The sequence below is a fragment of the Callithrix jacchus genome, chromosome 15 (assembly GCF_049354715.1).
Source record: "Callithrix jacchus isolate 240 chromosome 15, calJac240_pri, whole genome shotgun sequence".
NCBI classification, from domain to species: Eukaryota; Metazoa; Chordata; class Mammalia; order Primates; family Cebidae; genus Callithrix; species Callithrix jacchus.
In genome coordinates this window covers 62,108,458-62,131,993 of record NC_133516.1, presented here as the reverse complement: position 1 = coordinate 62,131,993, position 23,536 = coordinate 62,108,458, and the positions used below count along the sequence as shown (strand labels likewise).

Sequence of the window (23,536 nt, the reverse complement as noted above, 5' to 3'; positions counted from 1 at the left end):
TCAATAAACTCTAAAGTACTTAAAAGAATGCCTACTTGCCTACTTGTGGGCGAGTTTGGCCAGGATGATGGATAGGGACAGGGAACAATTTCTTTTCACTGATCACTTTCTATGTTTTTAAATTTTAAAAACTATCTATACTCTAATTTAAGAGAACTAATCTAAAATATTGCCCTTTTATACTGTTAATTTTTTTTAGGTATGATAATGCTATTGTCTTTTTTTTTTTTTTTTTGAGATGGAGTTTCGCTCTCGTTGTCCAGGCTTGAGTGCAATGGCACGATCTCAGCTCACCGCAATATTGTAGTCATTTTTATAACACTCATCTTTTAGAGATATATACTAAATCCTTCAGAAATATTTACAAATGAAATTACGTGACGTCTGGATTTGCTTCAAAATAATACATGAGCAGGGGAAGTAGATGGGTATACATTACAGATGAAGCTGCCTTAGACATGAACTAATGACTAATGAAGCCAGGAGACTGATAAGTGAGGGGTTCATTATGATATTCTGTCTACTTAAAAAAAAACACAATTTATTGAGATGAAATTTACATATAATTAACCATTTAAAAATGAACAAGTCTGTGGCATTTATTACATTCACAATGTTGTGCAACCCCCCCATGCCTAGCTCTAAAACATTTCTATCACTCCAAAGTAAAATCCCTGTACCCATTATATTCCCATTTTCTCCCTCCCTCATCCCTTGCCAACCATCTGTCTGTATTCTGTCTCTATGGATTTATTTATTCTGTCTCTATGGATTTATTTATTCTGTGTATTTCACATGAGTGGAACCATATAATGTGTGACCTTTTTTGCCAGGCTCCTTTCACTTAGCATAATGTTTTTGAGGTTCATCCATGTTGCAGCATGTACCAGTACTTTATTTTTTGCGGCTCTATAATACCTCATTATATGTATATACCACAATTTGTTTATCCATTTATCTGTTGATTGACATTTAGGTTGTTTCCACCTTTTGATTCTTGTGAAAAGTGCGATGTTCATATATTTGCGTTCCTATTTCCAATTCTTTTGGGTATATACCTCTTAGAAATGCCATCGGTAAGATGATAATTCCATATTTAACTTTTTGAGGCACTTCCCAACCTTTTTCTATAGTAGTTTCATCATTTCACATTCCCAGTGGCCATATGCAAAAGCTGCAGACTTCTCCACATCCTCGACAACATTGGTTATTTTCCGTTGTTTTGTTATTATTATTAATATCATAGCCATGCCGGTGGGTGTGAAGTGGTATCTCACTGTGGTTTTGATTTGCATCTCCCTGATGACTCATGATGTTGAACATACTTTCATGCACTTGTTGGCCATTTGTATATCTTCGCTGGAGAAATGTCTATTGTTATTTCTATTTTTGAATATGTTTTAAATTCTCCGCAGTAAAAGAGATACAAAATATTATTTTATTTAAAACTTTAAGAAACAGGTTTTTTTCCCCCCATCAGGAAAGAGAGTGGTTTTTCCCTCCTTTTTCCCCCTGCTTGAATTCCCCTGAGGTCCTTGCATAATTCCCACCCCCACACCCCCATCCATAATTCGGTTACAAAAAAACATATTTGCTCTTCAAACAAATAAGCACAAGTTTCTTCCCCTTTGCCTCCTCAGAGGTAGGTGCGGGTGTGGGAGAACAGGGCCAGGACTTAGGGTGAACAGAGGCTGGCTGCCCCACTTCCTTTGGTCCTAGCCTGAGGCTGGCCCCCCTACCCAGCAGCCTTGTGACACCCTCATGTCCCACCTCTGCATCTTTGCTGAGAATCCCCAGGGAAGGGAGGGCCCCATCTATAGTGGAAGAAACCTTCTGGGCCTGAATCCAGCCACATCACAAGACTGGATGGCCCAGCCTCTAGACGAGCATGTCAGTGGCTTCCATGACCAATGGGAGAGGCTTCACCCGGCTCATGTTCTGCTGTGGTTGTCAGGCCAAACAGATGGCTGGGGATAAACAGGGGGTGGTGCTGGGTGGGGTGTGTGTCGGGGTGGCTTTGAATGGCCTCAGCCTCCCTCTGGATCCTAGAGAAAGAGGCGAGTGAGGTGAAGGCAGTGCCTGAGGAGGGGGCTATCATTTGTGGCCTTCCAAACTGGTTTGTGATGTCTTTTCAGCAATAGAACTCTTGTTCAGACAAACGATTACAGTAGTAAGACAGAAAAAGAGAGCTGCTCCCGCTGATGAAGGGTGAGAAAGCTGGGGCCTTCCCTCCCTCCTTCCCTGACACGTGGCAGACACCTCAGGGAATGCTGGGTCTCAGGAGAACACGCCGATCCCGTTAACACACAGTCTTCAGATGAAACCATGTGGAAACAAAATACATGCTCCTCTCTAACCTGAGATCCTGGCCCCATTCCACAAAACGAGGCAGCCTCTTGAGTACCCCTCACCAGCCAAGTACTGGGTGGTGGCCAAAGGGGAGAGACAGGCCAGGGTGTGGGTGGGCCAAAGAAATCTGAGAGGGACAGGAGCTGCAGTGGCCTGGTCTTTAAGCCCGCAGAGGCTCCCTTCCAGAGAGAGAACTTGGAATGCGGTCTCAGCGTGCCTCCCTCCAGCAGAATTGCCCTGCCCCTGCTGGTTCATACCTTGCTAGTCCCCTGGGCCTGCACCTTTCCTAACCTTAGGAGAGACACCAGAAAAGGAATCTCTCCCCTTCCCTGCAGACAGAATACTTTTTTTTTTTTGAGATAGGGTCTCTCTCTGCCACCCTGGCTAGAGCTCAGTGGCACAATCACAGCTCACTGCAACCTCTACCTCCTGAGCTCAAGTGATTCTCCCACCTCAGCCTACCAAGTAGCTGGGACTACAGGCATGCACCACTATGCCTGGCTAATTTTTGTATTTTTTGTTTAGATAGGGTTTTACCATGTTGCCCAGGCTGGTCTCAAACTGCCAGCCTCAAGTGATCCTCCCACCTAGGCCTCCCAAAATGGTGAGATTACATACAGGCATGAGCTACTGTGCCCAGCCCAAAATACTTTGATATAGCTTCTTCAAGCTTAGATTCTGGTTCTCAGCACAGTCAACCTATAGGCTCCCCCTCCCCATATTCTGTGATTGTCCTGCTGGGTTAATTTCTCTAGCCAGAGGATGGGCCCATTCTTTGCTGTGGGACGGTGTGTGGGGACATTGGTAAGGAACAAATCAAGACTTGGGCAAATAACTTTATTCTGAGCTTGATTATCTCATCCACCAGCTGAGCATCATAGTACCTATTCTGCAGGACTATTTTGAGGATTAAATGAGATAATACGTATCAAAGCCCAACATCACGGGAGCTCAGTGTAGAAGCAGTTCCATACCAGAGAAAGGAATGGCTTTGTCCCTTCTGTGATGTGTCACCTCAGATGAGGCATTTCCTTCCTTTGAATTCCAGTTTTCTCATCTGTAAAATGAGCATGTTTAAAATTTTTTTACTTAAAGGAGTATGTTAATATCTACCCTTCACAGATGCTATAAGCAGTAGAGGCGATTCACAGGAAGTGGTTAATACCTGGCACAAAGAAAGTACTCAAAACAGGAGAGTAATAATTGTAATTATTACTGCTTTTACTGTTATTAACTTAGCTAGAAGGGCAGTATGGTTTTATAGTTAAACACATAAACTTTGCAGCCAAATTTCCTAGGTTTAAATTACAATTCATCACTGGAGCTGTGTGACTTTGAGTAAGTTACTTAACCTCTCTGTGCCTACAGTTTATTAACTGTACACTAATTTACCTACTTCGTGGACTTGCTGTGAAAATTGTTATTGTATGTAGAGCACTTTGCAGAGTGCCTGGCAAATAGTAAATGCCACAAACATGTTTGCTGTAATTATTAATACTAAATATCCATATTTGTATTATTATAGTCATTAACAACTTGGCTCTGTGAAAGCCTTCCTCTTGGATCCAATTAAGAGATCCACGAACCAGCAGATCCACCACCCTACAAAAGCTTTAGCCCCTCAGAAGCTGTGTGACCTTGGGCTAGTTACCTCACCTCTCTGAGCCTGCTTTTATTCATCTACAAAACGTGAATTGTAATAGTACCCATAATGATACTTCTAGATTGTTTGACGTGCATTCGTGATCAATGACCCGTGGGAAGTTTCTAGTTTCTAGTTAATTAAGCTCTAGTCTCTGTGCTCTGCCTAAATCCAGCTTCCTACTCCACCCAGCCCTCCCTCCCAGCCCTGTGGGGTGAGTGCTCGGATTCCCTCCTGCTGGGCGCGAGGGGGGGCGTCCCGCCTGCTGCCAGGCCCTATTTCTGGGGGCCCAGCGATCCCGAGGCCTTGCCAAGCTTCCCCGGGGATCAGGTTTCTGCTGACGCGGTGCCAGGCACGTCTGCTTCCAGGAACCGGCAGCCGCTTTTAGCCGCGGGCCGCACATGAAAGGGCTGCAGTCGGAAACGTGACGTTGTGTCAACAGGCGAGGCAGGTCAGCGCTGGGTGAGACCATCCCGGCAGGCCCGGCGGATCACGCCCTGTCTGAAGGCGGCCAGATCCCCAGCGTCCGCTCCCATGCCTATTGCCACCTCTCCTTGGCCCCGGAGCCAGTGCTTCACCCCCTGGCACTCACATACCCCGCGTTTTAAACAGAGATCCTCTTTGTCCGCAGTAGGCATTAGGCTGGGGTGCACGCCCCTCCCCCGTACCCCGCTCTGAGAGCACTTGGGTGCTGCTAAAACTGGGCTAGAAGCAAGGTTAAGGACGAACTGGAAGCAGAAAATCAAGTGGAGGAACAGCTGCAACTTTAGGGGCTGTCAGGGGCAGGTTCCCATATAGGGGGATTCTGGGTTGACTGTGTGTGGAACCCTCAAATCTTTTTATTTAGTTCAGGTTGCTCCAACCACTTCCTTCTTTCCCCATAGCTACTCCTCCTGCAGTGGCCTAGGAAAAAGAGAGGGTCATGCAAACAGAGTTTGGTCTTGATTTCAACCCCCAGCTCTATCACCAGGATAAGTTCCATTTGTTGGGCTTTTTCCAAAAAAGGCTAGTAACTCATAAAGCAATTGGGGTGTTTGGCTTACAGAATTTGCCATCTGCCTGCTATAGGACTTGTGAGAAGGGCTCAGAACTAGTCAAGAGCAGGCATAGAGAGGGAGGTGACAGACCACTAGCTATTGATGCCAGGCCTCCAACTCCTGGTCCCGGCTCCTTGCACAACACTGTGTGGCCTGGGGACAGTTATGCGCATTCCGCATGCATCTAGCACAAGCAAGAGAAAATGTTCGCTTTCACCTGCTGGCCCTTCAGGAAACAGGGAAGGTGGCAGTGAAGCCAACAGTCCTCATGGTCAGGTGGAACTTCTGCCTGGCTGAGAAATCCCTAGGGGCAGCTTCCCTGCTGTGCTGCAGACCACCAGGGGGTTCTGGAAGGTTGGGATGCTTTGGGAGCTGGAGCGTGCTGAGCAAGGTGCTGGCCATCAGGACACCTCTGAGAGGGAGTATCCCACAGGAATGTTGCAAATCAAGGCAAAGGAGAGAGGCGAAATTACATGACTGGGTCATTTCCCACTCTTCCCATGGAATTTTTTTTTATTAGAGCACTTTTCGAAGGAACACCAATATTCATTCACGCACAAACACACCGGAGAGGAAGTCCAGGAAGGATGTAGAAAATAATTACGGAACGTTGCCTCCAGCAGGAATAAGACAGGACATGGCAAATCCATTAGACCTTGCTAGACTTGAAAAAGCTAGACTGCTTTGGCAAAGAGGTACTATCCCCCTCCATTGGTATTGCATAATAATCCAGTAAATCTTTTCTCAATGTGCCTCTCCCTCCAGTGAGCTCCCCAGACGCTGCGGCCCACAGTAGCATACCTTGGTTTTCTGTCAAGTTCCAAGAACCACGACAAAAGCAGGCGGGGGGAAATATGCTTTTAACTAAACTCTGGAAAGAGGGAGAGGATGATCGTGAACCCCTGGTAAGGGTTAAAAAAAAATTAAACCAATATTTACCTGCCAAGTTGACTAAGTTTCTTCTGGTTGAATATAAAGCACATAAAAAGCTGAATGAAATTACACTGAGATTAACTGGTTTGCTTCAGCCAAGAAAAAAGGGCATGGGAGTCAGCCACATCACACCAATTGAGTTATTTAAAAAAAAATCAGACCATCTTTCTCTTCCACAGGAAAAGAATTATTTTATTAAGTATCTTAAAACAACTACTTAACATTTACTCATAGATAAAAATATTTACAATTTTACACTTTCAGGAAGGCTCCAAAATATAAACACTGTACCTCTCCCTAGAGAAAAAAAGTTATTCTTCTCTTCAAAAACAGAAATACATTCATTTTTTTCTCACTGTGTGGATCAAGTAAATTATACAAATAAACATCTGAAACATTTTCCTTTTTAATATATTTATATAATATATATTTATAACAGCTTTACAAATAAAGGCAATGACTTTATACCGAAATAAAAACAGGAAAAGAAAAAAACACGATCAGCGATCAGGCATATAGTGCATTTTGAAAAGCTGCTGCCGGGCTAGCTGGACACGTCGGGAACACAAATACTCTGGACCAAAAATAAAACTTCTTTGAAGGAGACAGATCCTTTTTAGCAACAAGGACACTCCATATGCCGTTGGGCAAGAGGAATTAGCCTACAGAAACGATCCGGTGGTGCCAAGGCTCGGTTAGGCCTTTGAGAAGCTAAGCTTGGTTAAAAGGAGTTTTAGGACAGAACTGAAAACCAAGTCTAGTTCTGCTTGAAGGGAGCAGTGTGTTACTCAGCTTTGTGCACTTTGGGGTGCTTGCTTGGTGTGTCTACATCTCTCAGACCTTGGTTTGGTTCCCTGAACAGCAAGTACTAATGGTTAGACCTAGAAACAGGTGCCAGAAGCCCAGGGAACTCCTCCCTCCCGGGCAGCTCAGCTTGTACAAGGGGGCCATTTTCAGTTCCTTAGTAAGCTAATCACTACGAAAGCCTGAGTAGGGAACTACATTCTCCGTTTCGTCGGAGGCATGGGTGGGGAGCAGACCTGCGGAAACCTCCCCAAACCACTGCCGTGCTACGCCAGTGCCTGCTACCTCACCGTGTTAGCAGAAAGCTCGGTCTGACTGCTCTCTCCCGGTCGTCTGGTGAGTCACGTCGACAATAAAGGGATAAGGGTGGGGTCCTAACAGCTGGTTGGAAGCTGTGCTCTGGAAAGCCCTCTTTTGAAAGTACCTTTTGCTCAAAGCCACAGACCCAGCTCCCAAACTGAAGAGTGACTCAGAGACTAAGACTTTGAAGCTTTTGAAAACCCAGCTGATGTGTATCAAAGGGGGCTATTCTCTGGGTGGAGAAAAGCCCAAAAGTCTGCTACAATCCTCCCCTCGAAAGTCTCCTGATGTCAAGCAATCCTTCGTGACTTTCCTATGCCAAAAGGAGCTTTATTGTCCTATACCAACACGCTGGCACACGTGCACACTCGCACGCGTGTGGAGACACACACACGCGCGTGCGCACACACACACACACACACACACCCTGAATCTTCTCTCCATGCCTCAGATGATCTCAGTATACACAATGGAACAATCTTGCAGCATTCACAAAAACTTTTTTGTTTTTTAGGAAGTAGTGAGGAAGGAAAGCAAAGCAGCTGGATCCCCTAGAGAGTTCAGTCTTTGGTTTCTAAGTTTAAAGGGGGGATCTGCTTCAGAGCTTGGAGCAAGACAGAAGAGTCGACGGACGGATGAGCTGGCAAGGGAGAAGGGAGTCTCTGGGGCATGAGCAAGGGAGCCGAGATCTTGTCTGGGTTCATGAAGCTAGAGAGGGCTGCGGCAGAGGCGTTGAGGCCTGGGTATAGCACTGGCACCGAGGTGGGATACCAGCACTTCTCCAGCATGGGCAGGTAGGCAGTCGCTGAAGGTGGGATCAAGTAGAAGGGCAGGCAGAAAGGAGGCTGGTGTGGGTGTGGGCCCAGGAACGGGGAGCTGATCAGGTCACTGCTAGTGAAATGGCCTTCATCATCTGAAAGCTGCATCCGGTTCTTTTTTGTGGGTGGTTCTTCGGATTCTTGCTTAATTGCGCTGACTCTTTCTCCCATGGTGAACCTGCGTCCGTGGTCGCTTTTGAAGCACGGCTGCTCACTGCGCAAGTCGCCCTTCTCAGATTCTCCTCCATAGCCACTGTCTGTGTCCGTGTCACTGCCGCTCTGCTCCCCACTTGAGTGAGCAAAAGTCCGCTGGATGACTGGGACACAGTTTTTCCCAGGACCTTCCGAGCCTTTGGCCAGAGAGCTGGGTTTCTCCTTGAAGTCCATCACTTTGGGAGCTGGGTCTGATGGCTTCCTGGAGGTACCACCCTGAAGCAGCTCTGAGACCACGCGGTGGAGGTGGGTAACAAGCTGAGAAGACTTCAGGTCCCGAGTGTTCTCATGCTTGGCCAGATACTGAAGCACCTCCCGGGCACATGTCTGGAAGCCTGAGCAGAACATCTCTTGACCTGTTTCGACATTTCTCCCTGACAGCTCACCTGGGGAAACACATATCCGAAGAAAGACATTTCAGAAGGCCCTGTGATACACCTGGATACCTATGCCCCGAACACCAGGGGGCTTTCGTTTTCATTAAAAAAAAAAAATTGCATTACTGACCTGTGTTCTTAACTCCAAAAATAATATGCTCAGAGAAGAATTACACTGGAAAGTATAAAGAATTAAAATAATCCATATGCTAACACTCAGATAAAATATGATTTTTTAGTGGCTGCATAATACTTCATCATGGAAATGGACTGTAATTAATAGAGATGGGCTGTTTTCCCTGTTTTGGAATGTATAGGTTGTTTGTGAGTTTTCCATGTAAGTGAGGCAGCAGAGAACCTTCTGATATAAACCTAAGAGTCAATGCATATAACATTGCACCATGGCAAAATGGGCAGAGGCCGGACAGTCACAAAATGAGGAAAAGAATGAAGGTACAATATCACCTAAAGTAAACTTATTTTTAATGACTTGTAAAAGTTGCAGTCATGCTGTGATCTTTAATTAGGCTCTCTATTTCTATCTTTTTTCCATATATTCTATCCATGATCCTCAAGACATTAGGTATGACCATCTTCCTATTTTTAATGAGGAAACTGGCAGAAGCATTTGCTGGGATTTTGCAATTTTCATATGAGACTTTGAGAAGAAGAGAGAAAAGAATGAAATGAGGGAGTGGGTAGAATAATTCCCCCCAGTCTGTACAGTATTATTTGAAAAGAGTCAGACTAGAAGGTTAGAAGGTGACTCTGATTCTCTGGAAGTCAGTAGAAACGAATGATGAAACTTCAGTGGTTTCGCTAGATTGTGCAATTCACCAAGATACCTAGTGGCTATTCAGGGAACCACATGAAATGCAGGAAAAACTCCTGCTGTATCCTGCCAGCATCACACCACACACCAAGTAACAAGGAAGCAAAGACCCAGGAAAACACTGGGGCATACCCACGATCTCTTCTCCAATGACAGAGGGCTAAGAAGACCAACTGTAAAACACCCACAATGCAAATTATAGGTGCCTTGGCATTTTAAAAGGGAATAGGGAAATCTCCCAGAACCAAGAGATTCTCAAGCCAAAATGCCACAGGAATATCTTATCATTTTACTAATATGTATTCATGCCACGTGGCACACAGCATTTCAAATGAAAAGTCTGACCTTTTAGGAAAGATAAAACTGCATCTCCCCCAATGAACGTGCATAAGCAATTTGTTGCAGTCATGTTTCTTACATCAGATGTTGAGCCCACGGGCTCTCTATTTGTGCTCAAACTCATAAAGAGAAGATAGTCAGAATCAGCACTCACCAGCTTGTAAGCCGCTCTGCAGGGCAATGATTTTCTGCTGCTGCTGATCAATTAGGTTTGTTAGTGCTTTCACATGCTTCAAGGTAAGTTCAAGAACCACTGCTTTTTCCAGGTGACCCAAAGTCTGGAAGGAAAAGAGCCTTAGTCAGCTGTGAGGTCAGAGAAGTCCCACCTTTGGGACATTTATTAGCAATGAGAAATGTCTCTAATAGAAACAAAAAAGTGGAATAGTCTTTCCCAGTTGGCTGTTTTAAGTTTGTAGATCATGCTTTTAAAAAGACAGATAAACACACTCAAGTCTTTAATTCTTTAATTAAAGAATTTAAAAAACGGTGTCATCTATCTTTGGAGGCATTTTGGTAGCTGCAACTACCTCAGGAAAATGCTTTGACAGATAAATTTCTCCAGCAGCCTCTGCTGACCTTAACCCAGGGGAATCCAGAGATAACATTTCCCCGCAGTGGTGTCAACTCAGAGAGAGACCTCTATTATGTCTGGCAGCCAAGAGGCTTCCCCTACTTCTTTCCTTACACCCTTTCAGAACTTCCAGCTCATCCAGGCTTTTTTGCTCCTCCCGAAATACAATTTTTTTTTTCCATTTCCCCAACCAAAGGCTGCCAAGTAGCCGAGGGCTACTGTCAAGAAAGGACAGCCGTAAAAAAGGACACGCCAAAGCAAGTCCCCTTATTTAACAACAAGAAAAAAAGTGGGGGGGAGTGGTGGAGGGGAAGGGGTAAATAAAACGTGCGTTTTGCTTGGCGTAGTCTTTTAACTGAGAAAAACTAGAGAATCCTGAAAATCACCAGAAGTTAAACTCTTGAAAAGGAAGGCCAGCTGGTGTTGGAGCCAACTTGGAGAGGTCCGAGAGGTTCTCGCTTCATTTGCATGAATCTACCAGAAAACGCCAGGACTGGGGAGGGGGGAACCCTACCACAGAGCCACCCGCTAGCTCCGATCCGCCCGTCTGGTCTGCAGTTCCTTGCGGAACCTGCAGGCGGCGAGTGACCCCCGCCCGCCCTCTGGGCAAAGGAGCTGGGTTGGAAACGGGCCAGCTTCTCACTTACTGTAAGTTTGAGATGTTCGGGTAGGAGATCCTTCAGCTGGGCGATGCACTCGTTAATCCGGTCACGTCTCTTTTTCTCGATGAGCCGGTGCGGCAATTTGTAGGTCTCCTGCAAGACGCACGGGGAGGCGGTGGGCGCCTGGGGAAGGGGATAAGAAGGCTATCCTTCTCCCAGCCCCGCAGCAAGACTCCGTCAGAGGAGCAGAGTAGCACCCAGAACCATCATCTGCCCTTTCTTTTCCAAGTCACTCAGTAGAGGTACCGAGCCCACACCCTGCATCCCCTCGCCAGTCTCAAAGCGAGAAAACTTTTCTTGGAAACTCAGCGCGCGCGAGGGGCTGAGAGCGGGGTTCCCAGGGGTGCACTTCCTTACCTTGCTGTCCTCGCTCCGCTTTATTCCCCGCCTTGACTTATACACTTGGTACATGTGAGCAAAATCCATCCTGCAGGAAGAGAGACCAGGAAGGGTCGTGACTGCGTGCGCAAGGCTGCAGGTGTCCGGCCGGGCAAGAACCCCCCCGCGGTGTGCCCGGAGCTGCTCCAAGTTGAGAGTGGCTCATAACATGGGGCTGGAGCTGAGGCTTGAAGGGACCAAGGAGTGCCAACTTACCCTGGTAGGTCTCCGTGCTCCAGTCCCGGTGCTTTGGGCAGGCAGGCTGGGGGTGGTTGCGCGCTGGGGATCCGCTCCATTGCGCGACGAGCCGGGGCCACTGCGCGCTCTTGTCTGCACTAGTGGAGCGTCTCAGATGAGGACTGTCCTGGAGCGGGCTTCGGGGGTGTCTCCGCAGATGTTCCTTTGAGTCTGAGATCTTTGAAATCCCCTGGGCTGCTGGAATCTTCGGCTTTGAGATGGAGCTTCAGTTGGGGGCGTGCATAGCCCGGTGTCCCCGCGGCCTCTGGCTCCAACTCAGCGCACAGACTGGCGGTGTGTGCTCCCTGCGCGGTCTGCGCCGTGCGAGCCCAGTGAATGAGAAGTGGAGCGGGCGGGGAGGCGGGAGGGACCGGGGGGGGGGAGGTTAGGGCGGAGTAGGGGGGTTGGGGGGGACAAGCCGAGGAGTAATGGAGAGGCTGCGGGCTGGGTTAAATGGGAGCGAGTGGGTGGGTTGGAGCTACGTGTTCTACCCTGTGACTCCAGGCACGTCTGGCCACTGCCGGGGAGGGAAGGAGCGACCTGCCCGCCCTCCCCCGGCTTCATCACATGAGTCTCACGTGTTGGACAACGCTCCGGCGGCTGCTAGGGAGCCCCCACCCCCAGCCCCAGCCCCCAGGTGTCTGCGGCTGCGGCCGTCTTTCCCCGAAGAGGAGGTGGCAGCGCGACCTGGGTCCTGCCCAGCTGGGTGGGGGGCGCGGAAGCTGGAAGGCACCGGGGAATTGGGGGAGGGGGAGAGTTGGTAACGTGGGCGAACCTGCCCCAGGGAAATGAAGTAAGTTCCCGTCTCCTGGGAGGGAACGGGGGAGGACGGATCCGCCCGCGTCTGACTCAAGCCGGGAGAGGAATATCCCCTTGCTAGCTCCAGCCCAGCCCTCTTCCTCCTCCCCCGCCCGGCCCGCTTGGAGGAAGCGGCGCGCAGCGGAGGGAGTCGCCCGGCCCCCCAGCCTTACCCAGAGGCTGGGGTTTCTTTCCGTCCTGGCTTCCCTGCCCCCACCGCTCACCCTTGTGTCCAGGAATTGCCCGCCTTGGGGAGGGACTGAGGGGCGGGGCGGATGTCACCCCATGGGAAGCGGGCCGGCAGCCAAGCGAAGGGGCAGCTGAGGCTGCCGCCGAGCACGCCGCGCGCACCTGACCGCCAAGGGTGTGAGCCGAGGACCCCTCGCTCCCCTGTAGCTCCGCTCCCAGGCACAGCCTGCGGGCAGGCGGGCACCCGGTTGCGCAGCCCCCTGGGTGCCCCAATGTCACCCCCTTCCTCCAGGCCAGTCAAGCACAGAAAGATACCGGGCGCGGTGCCCGGCGTTCCCTCCCTCCTCTGCCCCCTCCAGAGCAGAGGCGCCCGGGTCGCCTCCCCTCCGGCTGCAGCGTTACACAACCGCGGCGGCGGCGCCTGCCCTGCAGCAGCGCAGGGCGTGACGCTTCACGTGGCCGGGGCTCAGGCCGCAGCACGGCGGACCGCGAGCCCCTCTGCGTGGACCCGGGGACTGAGACCCCGGGGACGTGGTGCGCCAGCCGGGATCCGCCTTCTCCCTGTCTGTTAGGAACTTCGGCGGCGCTGTTTGCGGTCAGCACCCGGGGCAGGAGGGATGAGAGAGACAAGAAAAAAAAACACTGGTTACGGTGAAATCTTAGGATTCATGCAGTCGACACATGTTTAATGAGCCCCTTACTCTGTGCTAGGCGCTGTGCTTATGTGTGAATCCTACATGGACCTTGCCCTTGAATTTATCCTCTAGGAAGAGGATAAATTGAGCAATGAAGCAAAGGCAGTCCTGGGAAAATTGTATCGAGGCCACTGGCTGACAGAGGGGAAAAAAAACAAACAACTTGTGCTGCTTTGTGTTTTGTTTTTAATTTGATGCTAACCAAGATGCCTGGGTAGAGAAGTGTGGAGAAGCCAACCTAAAGCCCCGAGCTCGGGGCGGAAAGACCTCCTCCAGCGGCCCAGATCTTTGCCATCTCACTTAGGCTGCCGGAGGGCCCCACCCACCTCCCCCGGAAAAGTCCGGGCTCTGTGACCTTCTAACTCAGCCGGGAGCAGGGAAAACAGCTGAAACTCCAATCCCTCGGCGTGAGCAGCCCCGATACAGTCAGAGGAGGGAGCGAGTGGAAACTCATGACTAAAATAAGGCCTGGCTGGGGATTTCACTGACCTCTGTGCTCCCCTGCCCTGCAAGTTCGGGGAGTTGAGAGATGACTGTAAGCCTTTCCCAGTGCGCTTCGGGTCAGTCACCCCGCTGCTGAGTGACCTGGCTGTGGGAAGGATTGAAAAAAATGGGGCCACAGCTGAGACTGGGTGAAGAGTAGCCTCGGGTGCAGTTGGGGGATCAGTCTTAACTGGCAATGTCCTCGATGACCTAGAGAACTGGGATTCACAAGTTGACCAAACTGGGAGTGCATTTCCTTCAGGTCGCCTTGGAGAGCTCCCACTTCCTGTTTATATTTCACAAGCGTCAAACTCATTAGCAAGTGTGAGAAATGCCTCTTTTCTAACTGCTAACTGGCATGACCTCACTTCGGGGCTTAGAGATCCCTCCCTGCCAGAATGTACTTTTGCTGGCCAAAGGCGGGGCCCGGAGTCCGCCCTGGAAACGTGCTTTCAGTCTTGGGCGACTTGCTTCATTGTGTGACTTTAGTAAGGAGGAAGGCTTGTCCTGTCTGCGTCAAAACCACGGTTCCACCAGGAAATAAGCACTGGGAGAGGAAAGATATATAGCCCCTCGGCTGTCACTTCCCACCCCATGGCAGGAGTGAGCCCAAACGTTGCAGCTTTTGGCTCATGGCTCATGACAATATCATTCTTAAACTTCTTTGAGTTTATCAATGTATTTTGCCCTTACCTGCCGTGCAACTTTAAATAACAAAATGTTTGCATTTCCTACTTTTTATTTGTTCCAAATGTACTCTCAAACTTCAATAACTGTTCCCATCCTACCAGAGTTCCACTGTATCAGGATTTTAAAAATATCTATTCTCTTCATAGCTTACAGCTTTTAAAAAAATAATAGTTTGAACAAAACATCTATCTTTCCATCCTGGAGAATGTTACTATTTCAGACTGTCATCTTTTGTAGTTATTAAACACCTTTCATATGCTAATTTCTTTGCTGCTCACTACCATGGTATAGGCAGGTACTAGTATTAACTCATATTTATTGTTATTCAATGCCAGACCCTGAAAAAGGCCCTAGGGACGTATGACATATTCTTTCTGGAAAATTGAGGCTCAAGGAGGCTAAATAACCTGCCTCAGTTTCTATAGTCTGGGATTCAATCTGACAAAAGCCCCAGGTCTGTTGTACTCCAAAGCTTGTGCTCTTAATCACTTTGCTTATGGTTGCCTGGTAGGGTTGTATGGGTTGTGCACTGCTCAACCATACAACGTGAATAGGGGAAGCTATTCACGTTGCAGTCTGTGTGAGAGCACCCTCTGGAGTTGTGCAATGTGGCACTGAGCAGATGCACTGGGTAATCCTGCCATTTTCTAGCCATCCCTGCTGCTTTGTCTCTTCTAAGTGGGGAGAGAACATAATTTTGTGCAATAAAAACAGGGGATCTTTCTTTTCTTTCTTTCCTATTGGGACAGCATCTTGGTGTCCTTACACTGTGCGTTGGATCAGTCTATGCTGTTACTACGTATAGAAACTCCTGAGCCCTTCCTGTGCAAGAATTTAGAGCCCCAAGCTCTCCTATACATCCCCACAACTTGCTTGATCAGATATCACTTTTTATCTGCTTATGAAGCCTCAAAAATTTTTATCTCAGCTCACAGTAAGAGATACATTTTACGTCATGTCTCAATACACACACGTGTGTGTTTATATACATCTTAAGTAAATTTAAGCATAGGGCAGCCAAGGCTTGGTTGGGCTATAGCAATAAGTGACCACTACCCTCTCTGTTGTACTCCTAACCATTGCTCTCTTAAAAAATAAATAAGCCACTTAGAAGTCAATCCAATGCATTTCAGGCAAACATTTCACAGAACAATACTTCCCTCTTGTTATATGCATTCTGAGATATATGTATATTTAAGACGGAGTCTTGCTTTGTCACCAGACTGGAGTGCACTGGCACAATCTCGGCTCACTGCAACCTCTACCTCCACCTCCCGGCTTCAAGTGATTCTCCTGCCTCAGCCTCCTTGGTATCTGGGACTACAGGTGTGCTTCACCAGGCCTGGCTAATTTTTGTATTTTTAGTAGAGATGGGGTTACACTATGTTGGCGAGGATGAGCTCGATCTCTTGACCTCATTATCTACCTGTCTCAGACTCCCAAAGTGATGGGATTATGGGCATGAGCCACCATGCCTGGCTACATTCTGATATTTTCTAGTTTAGTCTCATCTGTTTTATTAAAAGAAAAATATTTAGGTATTGACATACTAAGTTGATTTCACCACCCGCCAATGGAGCATGACCTGAAATTTAAAAACTTGCCTTACTATAGGGATAGTGTTGTAATTTTGGCTTGGCCTCACCAGAAAGACATCAGTGGCATCTGCACACTTGAAGATCTTCCAAATCAGTTAAAAATGTTAAATAAAACTGCTGATCCTGGATGGATTTAATGGTATAGAGGTTTGCATTCAGGAAGACATCTGTTAATTCCTACCTTTGTTCCCTGTTTATAACTACCCTTCTCATTTTCGAAAAATAACAGCATTTAATCTTTAATTGAGAGGTAAACATAAAATACAGATCTTAAATATTTGGTGCATGATTTTTTGTAAATGTATATCTATGTAGCCACTCCCACACAAGATACAAAACACTTTTGTCATCCCAGAAAGCTTCTTTATATCTTTTTCCAACCAATCCCCCAACCCGCACAATTATTTTCTGATTTCTATCACTATAGGTTAACTTTGTCCATTATTGAGATTCAGATAAATGAATGTACTCTTTGAAGTAAAGTTTCTGTCAATATAGTTTTGAGATCCTGCCACATTGTCACATGCATTTGAATTTTGTATTTCAATTGTGCATATATAGCATAGTTTATCTAGTTCCCTGTTAATGGATATTCGGGTTGCTTCCAGTATGGGGCCGCTATGTAAGTCTTTTTGAGAACATATGTTCTCATTTATGCTGCATAAATATTAGGAGTAGAATTCTTGGGTCACAGATTAAATATATGTGAACTTTATTATAAATTGCCAAACAGATCGCCAAAGAAGTGTTACCCTTTTACAAAACCACTAACAATATGTGAGAATTCCAGCTCCTCCATATCCTCACCAACATTTAAGATAGACAGATTTTTAAATTTTAGCCATTCTAATGGGTATGAAATAATATTATCATTTTAATTCGCATTTCCCTGATAACTAATGAAGTTGAGCACTTTTTCATGTGCTTATTGGTCATTGGTAAATCTTATTTTCTGAAGTATTTGTCCACATCTTTTGCTTAGTTTTTAAATTGGATTACTTACCTTTTTAATTGTTGTATATAGAAATACAATCCCATTTTCTATATTGACCTTGTATCCTGCAACCTTGCCATTATATGGCTTGACTTTTAGGAGTTTTTTATATATTCTGATTACAAGTGCTTTGTCAGAAACATGATTTTATTAATGATGTCCTTTATGAATAGAATTTTTAGTTTTGATAGAATCCAACTTATTGATATTTTCTTTTATAGCTTGTGTGTGGGGGTCTTTATCACAAAATTTTGCATGACTCAAGTCAGAAAGATATTATATTTTTCTTTAGAAACTTTACAGATAAGATTTTTCTATTTAGGTCTGTGCTCTATCTCGAAATAATTTTTGTTTATGGAGTGAAAGAAGAGTCAAGATTTAGTTTTATGTTTCAGCAATACTTAAAGAGACTTTCCCTTCACAATTGGATTGACTTCACCACTTCGTTGAAAACCAATCAACCATATATGTGTGGTTCTATTTATATACTTTCTATTTTGTTACATTGGTCTGTTTGTCTAGGTTTCGCCAATACCACACTTTCTTGATTACTGGAGCTTTATAAAAATCTTGAAATTGGATCGTGTAAATCCTCCAACTTTGTTCTTTTTAAAGACTGTTTTGGCCAGGCATGGCGGCTCACATCTGTAATACCAGCTCTTTGGGAGGTGGAGATGGGCAGATCACATGAGGTCAGGAGTTCAAGACCAGCCTGGCCAATATGGTGAAACCCTGTCTCTACTAAAAATACAAAAATTAGCCAGGAATGGTGGCGGGTGCCTGTAATCCCAGCTACTCAGAAGACTGAGGCAGGAGAATCGCTTGAACCCAGGAGGTGAAGGCTGCAGTGAGCCAAGATGGTGCCACTGCACTCCAGCCTCAGTGACAGAGTGAGACCATCTCAAAAAAAAAAAAAGATTGTTTTGAATATTTTAGGTTCTTTGCATTATCATATACATTTTAGATTTTAGATTCAGCTTTTTTCTTTCTTCCAAGAAGCTTGCTAGGATTTCTATAGGAATTGCATCAAATAGATGAGCTTAGGAAAAATGAACATTTAAACAATATTATGCCTTCTTATCGATGAATATGGTATAGCTTTCCATTTTTTTATGTCTTCTTCATTTCTTTCAGCAATATTTGCAGTTTTCTGTGGAGAGGTCTTACACATCTTTTGTTGGATCTGTTCCTAGCTATTTCATATTTTTTGATATGTCTGTAAATTTAAAAACATTTCCCAATTGTTTATTTAGTGTATATAGAAATACAGTCAATTTCTGAATCTACAACCTTGCTAAATTCATTTATTAGTTTGAGTAGTATTTTTGGTAGGGTTCTTCACATACATAGACATGTTGCTTGTGAATAATGACAGCTTTACTTCTTTTCTGATCTTTCAAAAAATTTTTTGCCTTAATACTTTATCAGGATAATGCTGGTCTCATAAAACAAATCTGGAAGTATTACTTCTTTTCTGAAGAAGCTTGTGTAGGGTTGGTACTATTTCTTCCTTAAATGGAGAAGCCACCTGAGCCTGAAGTTTTCTTTGGGGGAAAGTATTTTTTACTATGAATATAATTTTATTTACAGGTATTAGGCTATGTAGTTTTTAATTTCTTCATTCATTAGTTTTATTCATTTGTGCTTTTCAAGAAATTTGTCTGTTTCCCTTAAGTTTGACAATATATGGATAGAATGTTTTATCTATTTCAATGTTTATACAGTCAGTAGTGATAAACCCCTTTTCACTCCTTTTGAAAATTTTTGTTTATGTATTTTTCTTGATTATCTTGCTAAGGCACCTATCAATTTCATTAAACTTTACAAAGATCTAAATTTTAATATTACTGATTTTCTCTATTGTTTGTTCATTTTGTATTTCACTAATTTTCTCTGTCATTTTTTTCCTTTTTTCTGCCTATTTTGGATTTAATTTGCTTGACTTTTCCTAGTTTCTTGTGATGCAAGGTAATGTTATTTTAAACCTTTCTTCTTGTTACTTACTTTTAATAGGGCGTTTAAAACTAAAAATTTTTCATGGCATCCTGTAATGTTTGGTATGTTTATTTTCCTTATCGTTTAAGTGAAAATGTATTCTAATGTTTTTTGTAATTTTTCATTGATTTATAAGTCATTTAGAAGAGTGCTGCTTAATTTCCAAATATTTATGAATTTTCCAGGTAACTTTTTATTTTTTTTTTTTAAATAATTATTGGCTGGGTACTGTGGCTCATGTCTGCAATCCTAGCACTTTGGGAGGCCATGGTGGATGGATTGCTTGAGCTCAGGAGTTTGAGAACAGCCTAGACAACATGGTAAAACCCTGTATCTAAAAAAATTTTAAAAATTAGCCAGGTGTGGTAGCATGCACTTATAGTCCCAGCTACTCAGGAGGCGAAGTGAGAGGATCACTTGAGCCCAGGAGGCAGAAGTTGCAGTGAGCTGAGATCATGCCACCACACTCCAAGCTGGGTGACAGAGCTGGACCCTGTCTCAAATAATAATAATAATAATAATATCACAAGAAATTACAAACATCATGCAGAGAATTTCTAGGTACCTTCACTCAGTTTCCCCCAATGTTATACAGGCCAAGCATGGTGGCTTATGCCTATAATCTCAGCTCTTTGGGAGGTCAAGGCAGGAGGCTCACTTGATGCCAGGAGTTTGACACCCACCTGGGTGACATACAGACTCTGCCTCTATATTTAAAAATTAAAAATAAATACTAAAAAATTTTAAGAATGTTATGTAAATAGAATCCCATAGTATATAACCTTTGAGATGGACTTTGTTTCACTCAGTTATAATTCTCTTGAGATTTATCCAAGTGGTTTTATGTATCAATAGTAAGTTTCTCTTTTATCATTGAGTAGTATTCCATGATATGGATGTGCCATAATTTGTTTACTTACCCACTGAAGGACATTTGAATTGTTCTGATTTTGAGCTACTACAAACAAACCTGCTATGAAGATTTATTTACACATTTTTGTGTGCATATAGGTTTTCTTTTCTCTGAGATAAATGCCCAGGATGCCATTACTGGGTCATTTTATAATGTAGGTTTTAAGAGACTGATAAACTATTTGCCAGCATAGCTCTGCCATTTTATATTCCCACTTGCAATGCATGAGAGATCTAGTTTCTCTGCATTCCTACTAGCATTTTGTATTGTCATTATTTTTAATTTTAGCTGTTTAAATAGGTGTGTAGTGCCAGGTATTTTTAATTATTGATTTCTAATTTATTACTATTTGGTCAGAAGATATACTCTATTAGATTTTAATTTTTTGTTTTTATTGTTCAGACAGGGTCTCACTTGTTGCCTAGGCTGAGTGTGGTGGTACAGTCATGGCCTCAGACTTCCAAGTGGCTGGGACTACAGGCACGTGATACTGTGCCCAGCTAATTTTGTTGTTTTTTTGTAGAAATGGGATCTCATTATATTCCTCAGGCTGGTCTTGAACTCCTGGACTCAAGCAATCCCCCTGCTTCAGCCTCCCCAAGTGCTGGGATTACAGATGTGAGCTACCACGCCCAGCCAGATTTTAATTTTTAACAGTTATTAAAATGTCTTTCATTGCCTAGCATATAGTCCATCTTAATGAATGTTTTATGTGGGTTCAAATACAAACAAATGTGTATTTTACATTTGTTTAGTATAATATTTTATAAAATCAGTTGTCAGGTTGGTTGACAGTGTTGCTCAAATGTATATCTCTATTGATCTTTTATCTATTTGTCCTATCAATTACTGAGACAAGAGTTTTAAAATCACTCCAACTATGATTATAGATTTGTCCCTTTTTTTTTTTTTTTGAGACAGGATCTCACTCTATCACCTAACCTGGGGTGCAGTGGTGCAATTATAGCTCACTGTAACATGAGACTCCGAGGCTCAAGCAATCCTGCCACCTCAGTCTCCCAGATAGTTGGGACTACAGGCATGTACCACCATTCACAGTTAATGTCTTTTTATGTTTTATAGAGACAGAGTCTCACTGTATTGCTCAGGCTGGTCTTGAACTCCTCGCGTCAAGTAGGATTCTCCCACCTCAGCCTCCCAAAGTACTGGGATTATAGTGTGAGCCACCACACCCAGCCAGTTTGTCCATTTCTGTCAAATTTTGCCTTTGCATTTTGAAACTCTATTCTTAATTGCATACACATGATTGATAGATCCTCTCAATGAGTTTTCTTTTATCATTAATATTTTCCTCTATATCTCTAGTGATATAAATATTTTTGAAGTCTATCTTAATATAACCACACCTGCTTTTTTATACTTAATGTTTGCGCAGTATATTTTATCTACCCTTATGCTTTCAAACTATGTCTTTTTATATTGTATTTCTTTTATTTTGCCTTTTAGAGACAGCATCTCACTCTGTTGCCCAAGCTGGAGTGCAGTGGTGAGGTCACAGCTCACTGTAACCTTGAACTCCTGGCCTCAAGCAATCTTCCTGCCTCAGCCTCACAAGTAGTGGGTCTTCAGGCAGGTCTCATCACTCCTGTCTAATTTTTAATTTTTTTGTAGAAATGGGGGTCTTGCTATGTTGCCTAGGCTGGTCTCAAACTCCTGGCCTCAAACAGTTCTCCTGCCTTGACCTCAAAGTGCTGAGATAACAGACACGAGCCACTGTACCTGGCCTTAAACTATGTCCTTATAATTTTGTATTTGTCGATAGCATATTGTTGGATCTTGCTTTTATATCAATCTGACAATCTCTGCCTTTTAATTGAAGTGTTGAATATGTTTATATTCAATATAATTACTAATCTGAGTTAATTCTCTCATCTTGGTATCTATTTTCTACTTATCCCTTTTATTCTTTGTTTCTGTTTCTCCTTTCTTGCCTCATTTTTGGTATACTGCATTCTTTTTAATTAATTGTTTTGTGTGTGTTTTTGAAATGGACTTGAGCTATGTTGCCCAGGCTGATGTTGAACTCCTGAACTCAAGTGATACTCCCACCTCAGCTTCCCAAGGTCTTGGGATTGCAGATGTGAGCCACGGTACCCAGCCCATACTGCTTTTTTTTTTTTTGAGACAGAGTCTCACTGTCATCTAGGCTGGAATGCAGTGGCACAGTCTCTCCTCACTGCAACCTCCACCTCCCAGTTTCAAGCAGTTCACATGCCTCAGCCTCCCCAGTAACTGGGATTACAGGTATGCGCCACCACCCCCAGCTAATTTTTCCTATTTGTATTAGAGATGGGGTTTCACTGTGTTGGCCAGGCTGGTGTCAAACTCCTGGCCTCAAGTGATCTGCCCACCTCAGCCTTCCAAAGTGCTGTGATTGCAGGCATGAGCCACATCTGACCCCATATTGCATTTTTTAATCATTCTATTTTATCTCTTGTTTTTAGCTATGTTTCTTCATGGTTTCTGAGTGGCTGTTCTAGAGCAGTGGTTCTTTTGTTTTGTTTTGTCTTTTTTTTTGTTTGTTTTAGAGCAGCAGTTTTTAAACTTTATGTACATTAGAAACACCTAGTGCTTTTATTAAAACATATATTTCTGGGCCATATTCAGCTCCTTGTTTAGTAAGTCCATGATCTTGCTAAAAAATATGGATTTCTAGTAAGTTCTCAGAGAATGCTGGTGATATATATCTGGTAACTACACTTTGAGAACCACTGCTCTAGAATATTCTCTGCATTTACTGTCAAATAGAATACTAAAAAAATATTGTACAACTTCACAGATAGTGCAAGAACTTTACAACAGTATAATTCCATTTCTTCCCCCACCAACCCGTTATGCTCTTATTATCTGACATTTTACTCTATTTTCAAATATGTAATAAACCTCACAATATGTTGGATTTTTTTATTTAAACAGTCAGTTATCTTTTCAAATATTATATTCACACACATAGACAAATTGACATGGAGATGTAAAACTATTTCTTTGTAAAAGGCCGTTAACATTTATCTTTTTTTTTTTTTGAGATGAAGTTTTACTCTTGTTGCCCAGGCTGGAGTGCAGCGGCACAATCACAGCTCATCACAACCTCTGTCTGCCAGGTTCAAGTGAGTCTCCTGCCTCAGCTTCCCGAGTGGCTGGGATTACAGGCATGCGCTACCATGCCTGGCTAATTTTTGTATTTTTAGTAGAGACAGGTTACTCCATGTTGGTCAGACTGGTCTCAAACTCCTGACCTCAGATCACCAAAGTGTTGGGGTTACAGGTGTGAGCCACTGAGCCTAGCCTTTTTTTTTTTTTAGATGGAGTCTCTTTCTGTCACCCAGGCTGGAGTGCAGTGGCATGATCTCAGCTCACTGAAAACTCCGCCTCCTGGGTTCAAGTGATTCTCCTGCCTTAATTGCCTGGATAGCTGGGATTACAGGTACACATCACCATGTGCAGCTAATTTTTAGTAGAGATGGAGTTTCACCGTATTGATCAGACTGGTCTTGAACTCGTGACCTCAAGTGATCCGCTTACCTTGGCATCCCAAAACATTGGGATTACAGGTGTGAGCCACCATGCCTGGCTCTGTCCATTTTTTAAAACCCTTTCTGGGAGTATTAAATTCTTCCTACAGATCTGGGTTTCCTTCTGCTATTTTTTTCTGTTCAGTCTGAAAAACT

The 23,536-nt window shown here is 44.3% G+C and overlaps 1 protein-coding gene and 1 long non-coding RNA gene across 3 annotated transcripts in view; one reads left to right on the top strand and one right to left on the bottom strand.

Moving 5' to 3' along the window:
- Window positions 1–6,126: 6,126 nt before the first annotated feature.
- On the bottom strand, window positions 6,127–11,830 carry BHLHE40 (basic helix-loop-helix family member e40). Its single transcript, XM_002758587.6, has 5 exons — window positions 11,472–11,830; window positions 11,235–11,304; window positions 10,863–10,970; window positions 9,799–9,922; window positions 6,127–8,482 (listed from the first exon to the last, which is right to left on the bottom strand). Exons 1-5 carry the CDS (start codon window positions 11,549–11,551, stop codon window positions 7,626–7,628), a joined length of 1,239 nt encoding a protein of 412 aa, XP_002758633.1. The 5' UTR covers window positions 11,552–11,830; the 3' UTR covers window positions 6,127–7,625.
- The window catches only part of LOC144579567 (uncharacterized), an 87,803-nt gene continuing 75,159 nt past the window's right edge, over window positions 10,893–23,536 (top strand). The window contains exons 1-2 of one of the 2 annotated variants that reach the window (XR_013527448.1): window positions 10,893–11,119; window positions 11,311–11,475. This is a non-coding gene — a long non-coding RNA (uncharacterized LOC144579567). Of the gene's footprint in view, window positions 11,120–11,256; window positions 11,476–23,536 lie in introns of those variants that run through there. The other variant, XR_013527447.1, reaches the window with a different exon arrangement.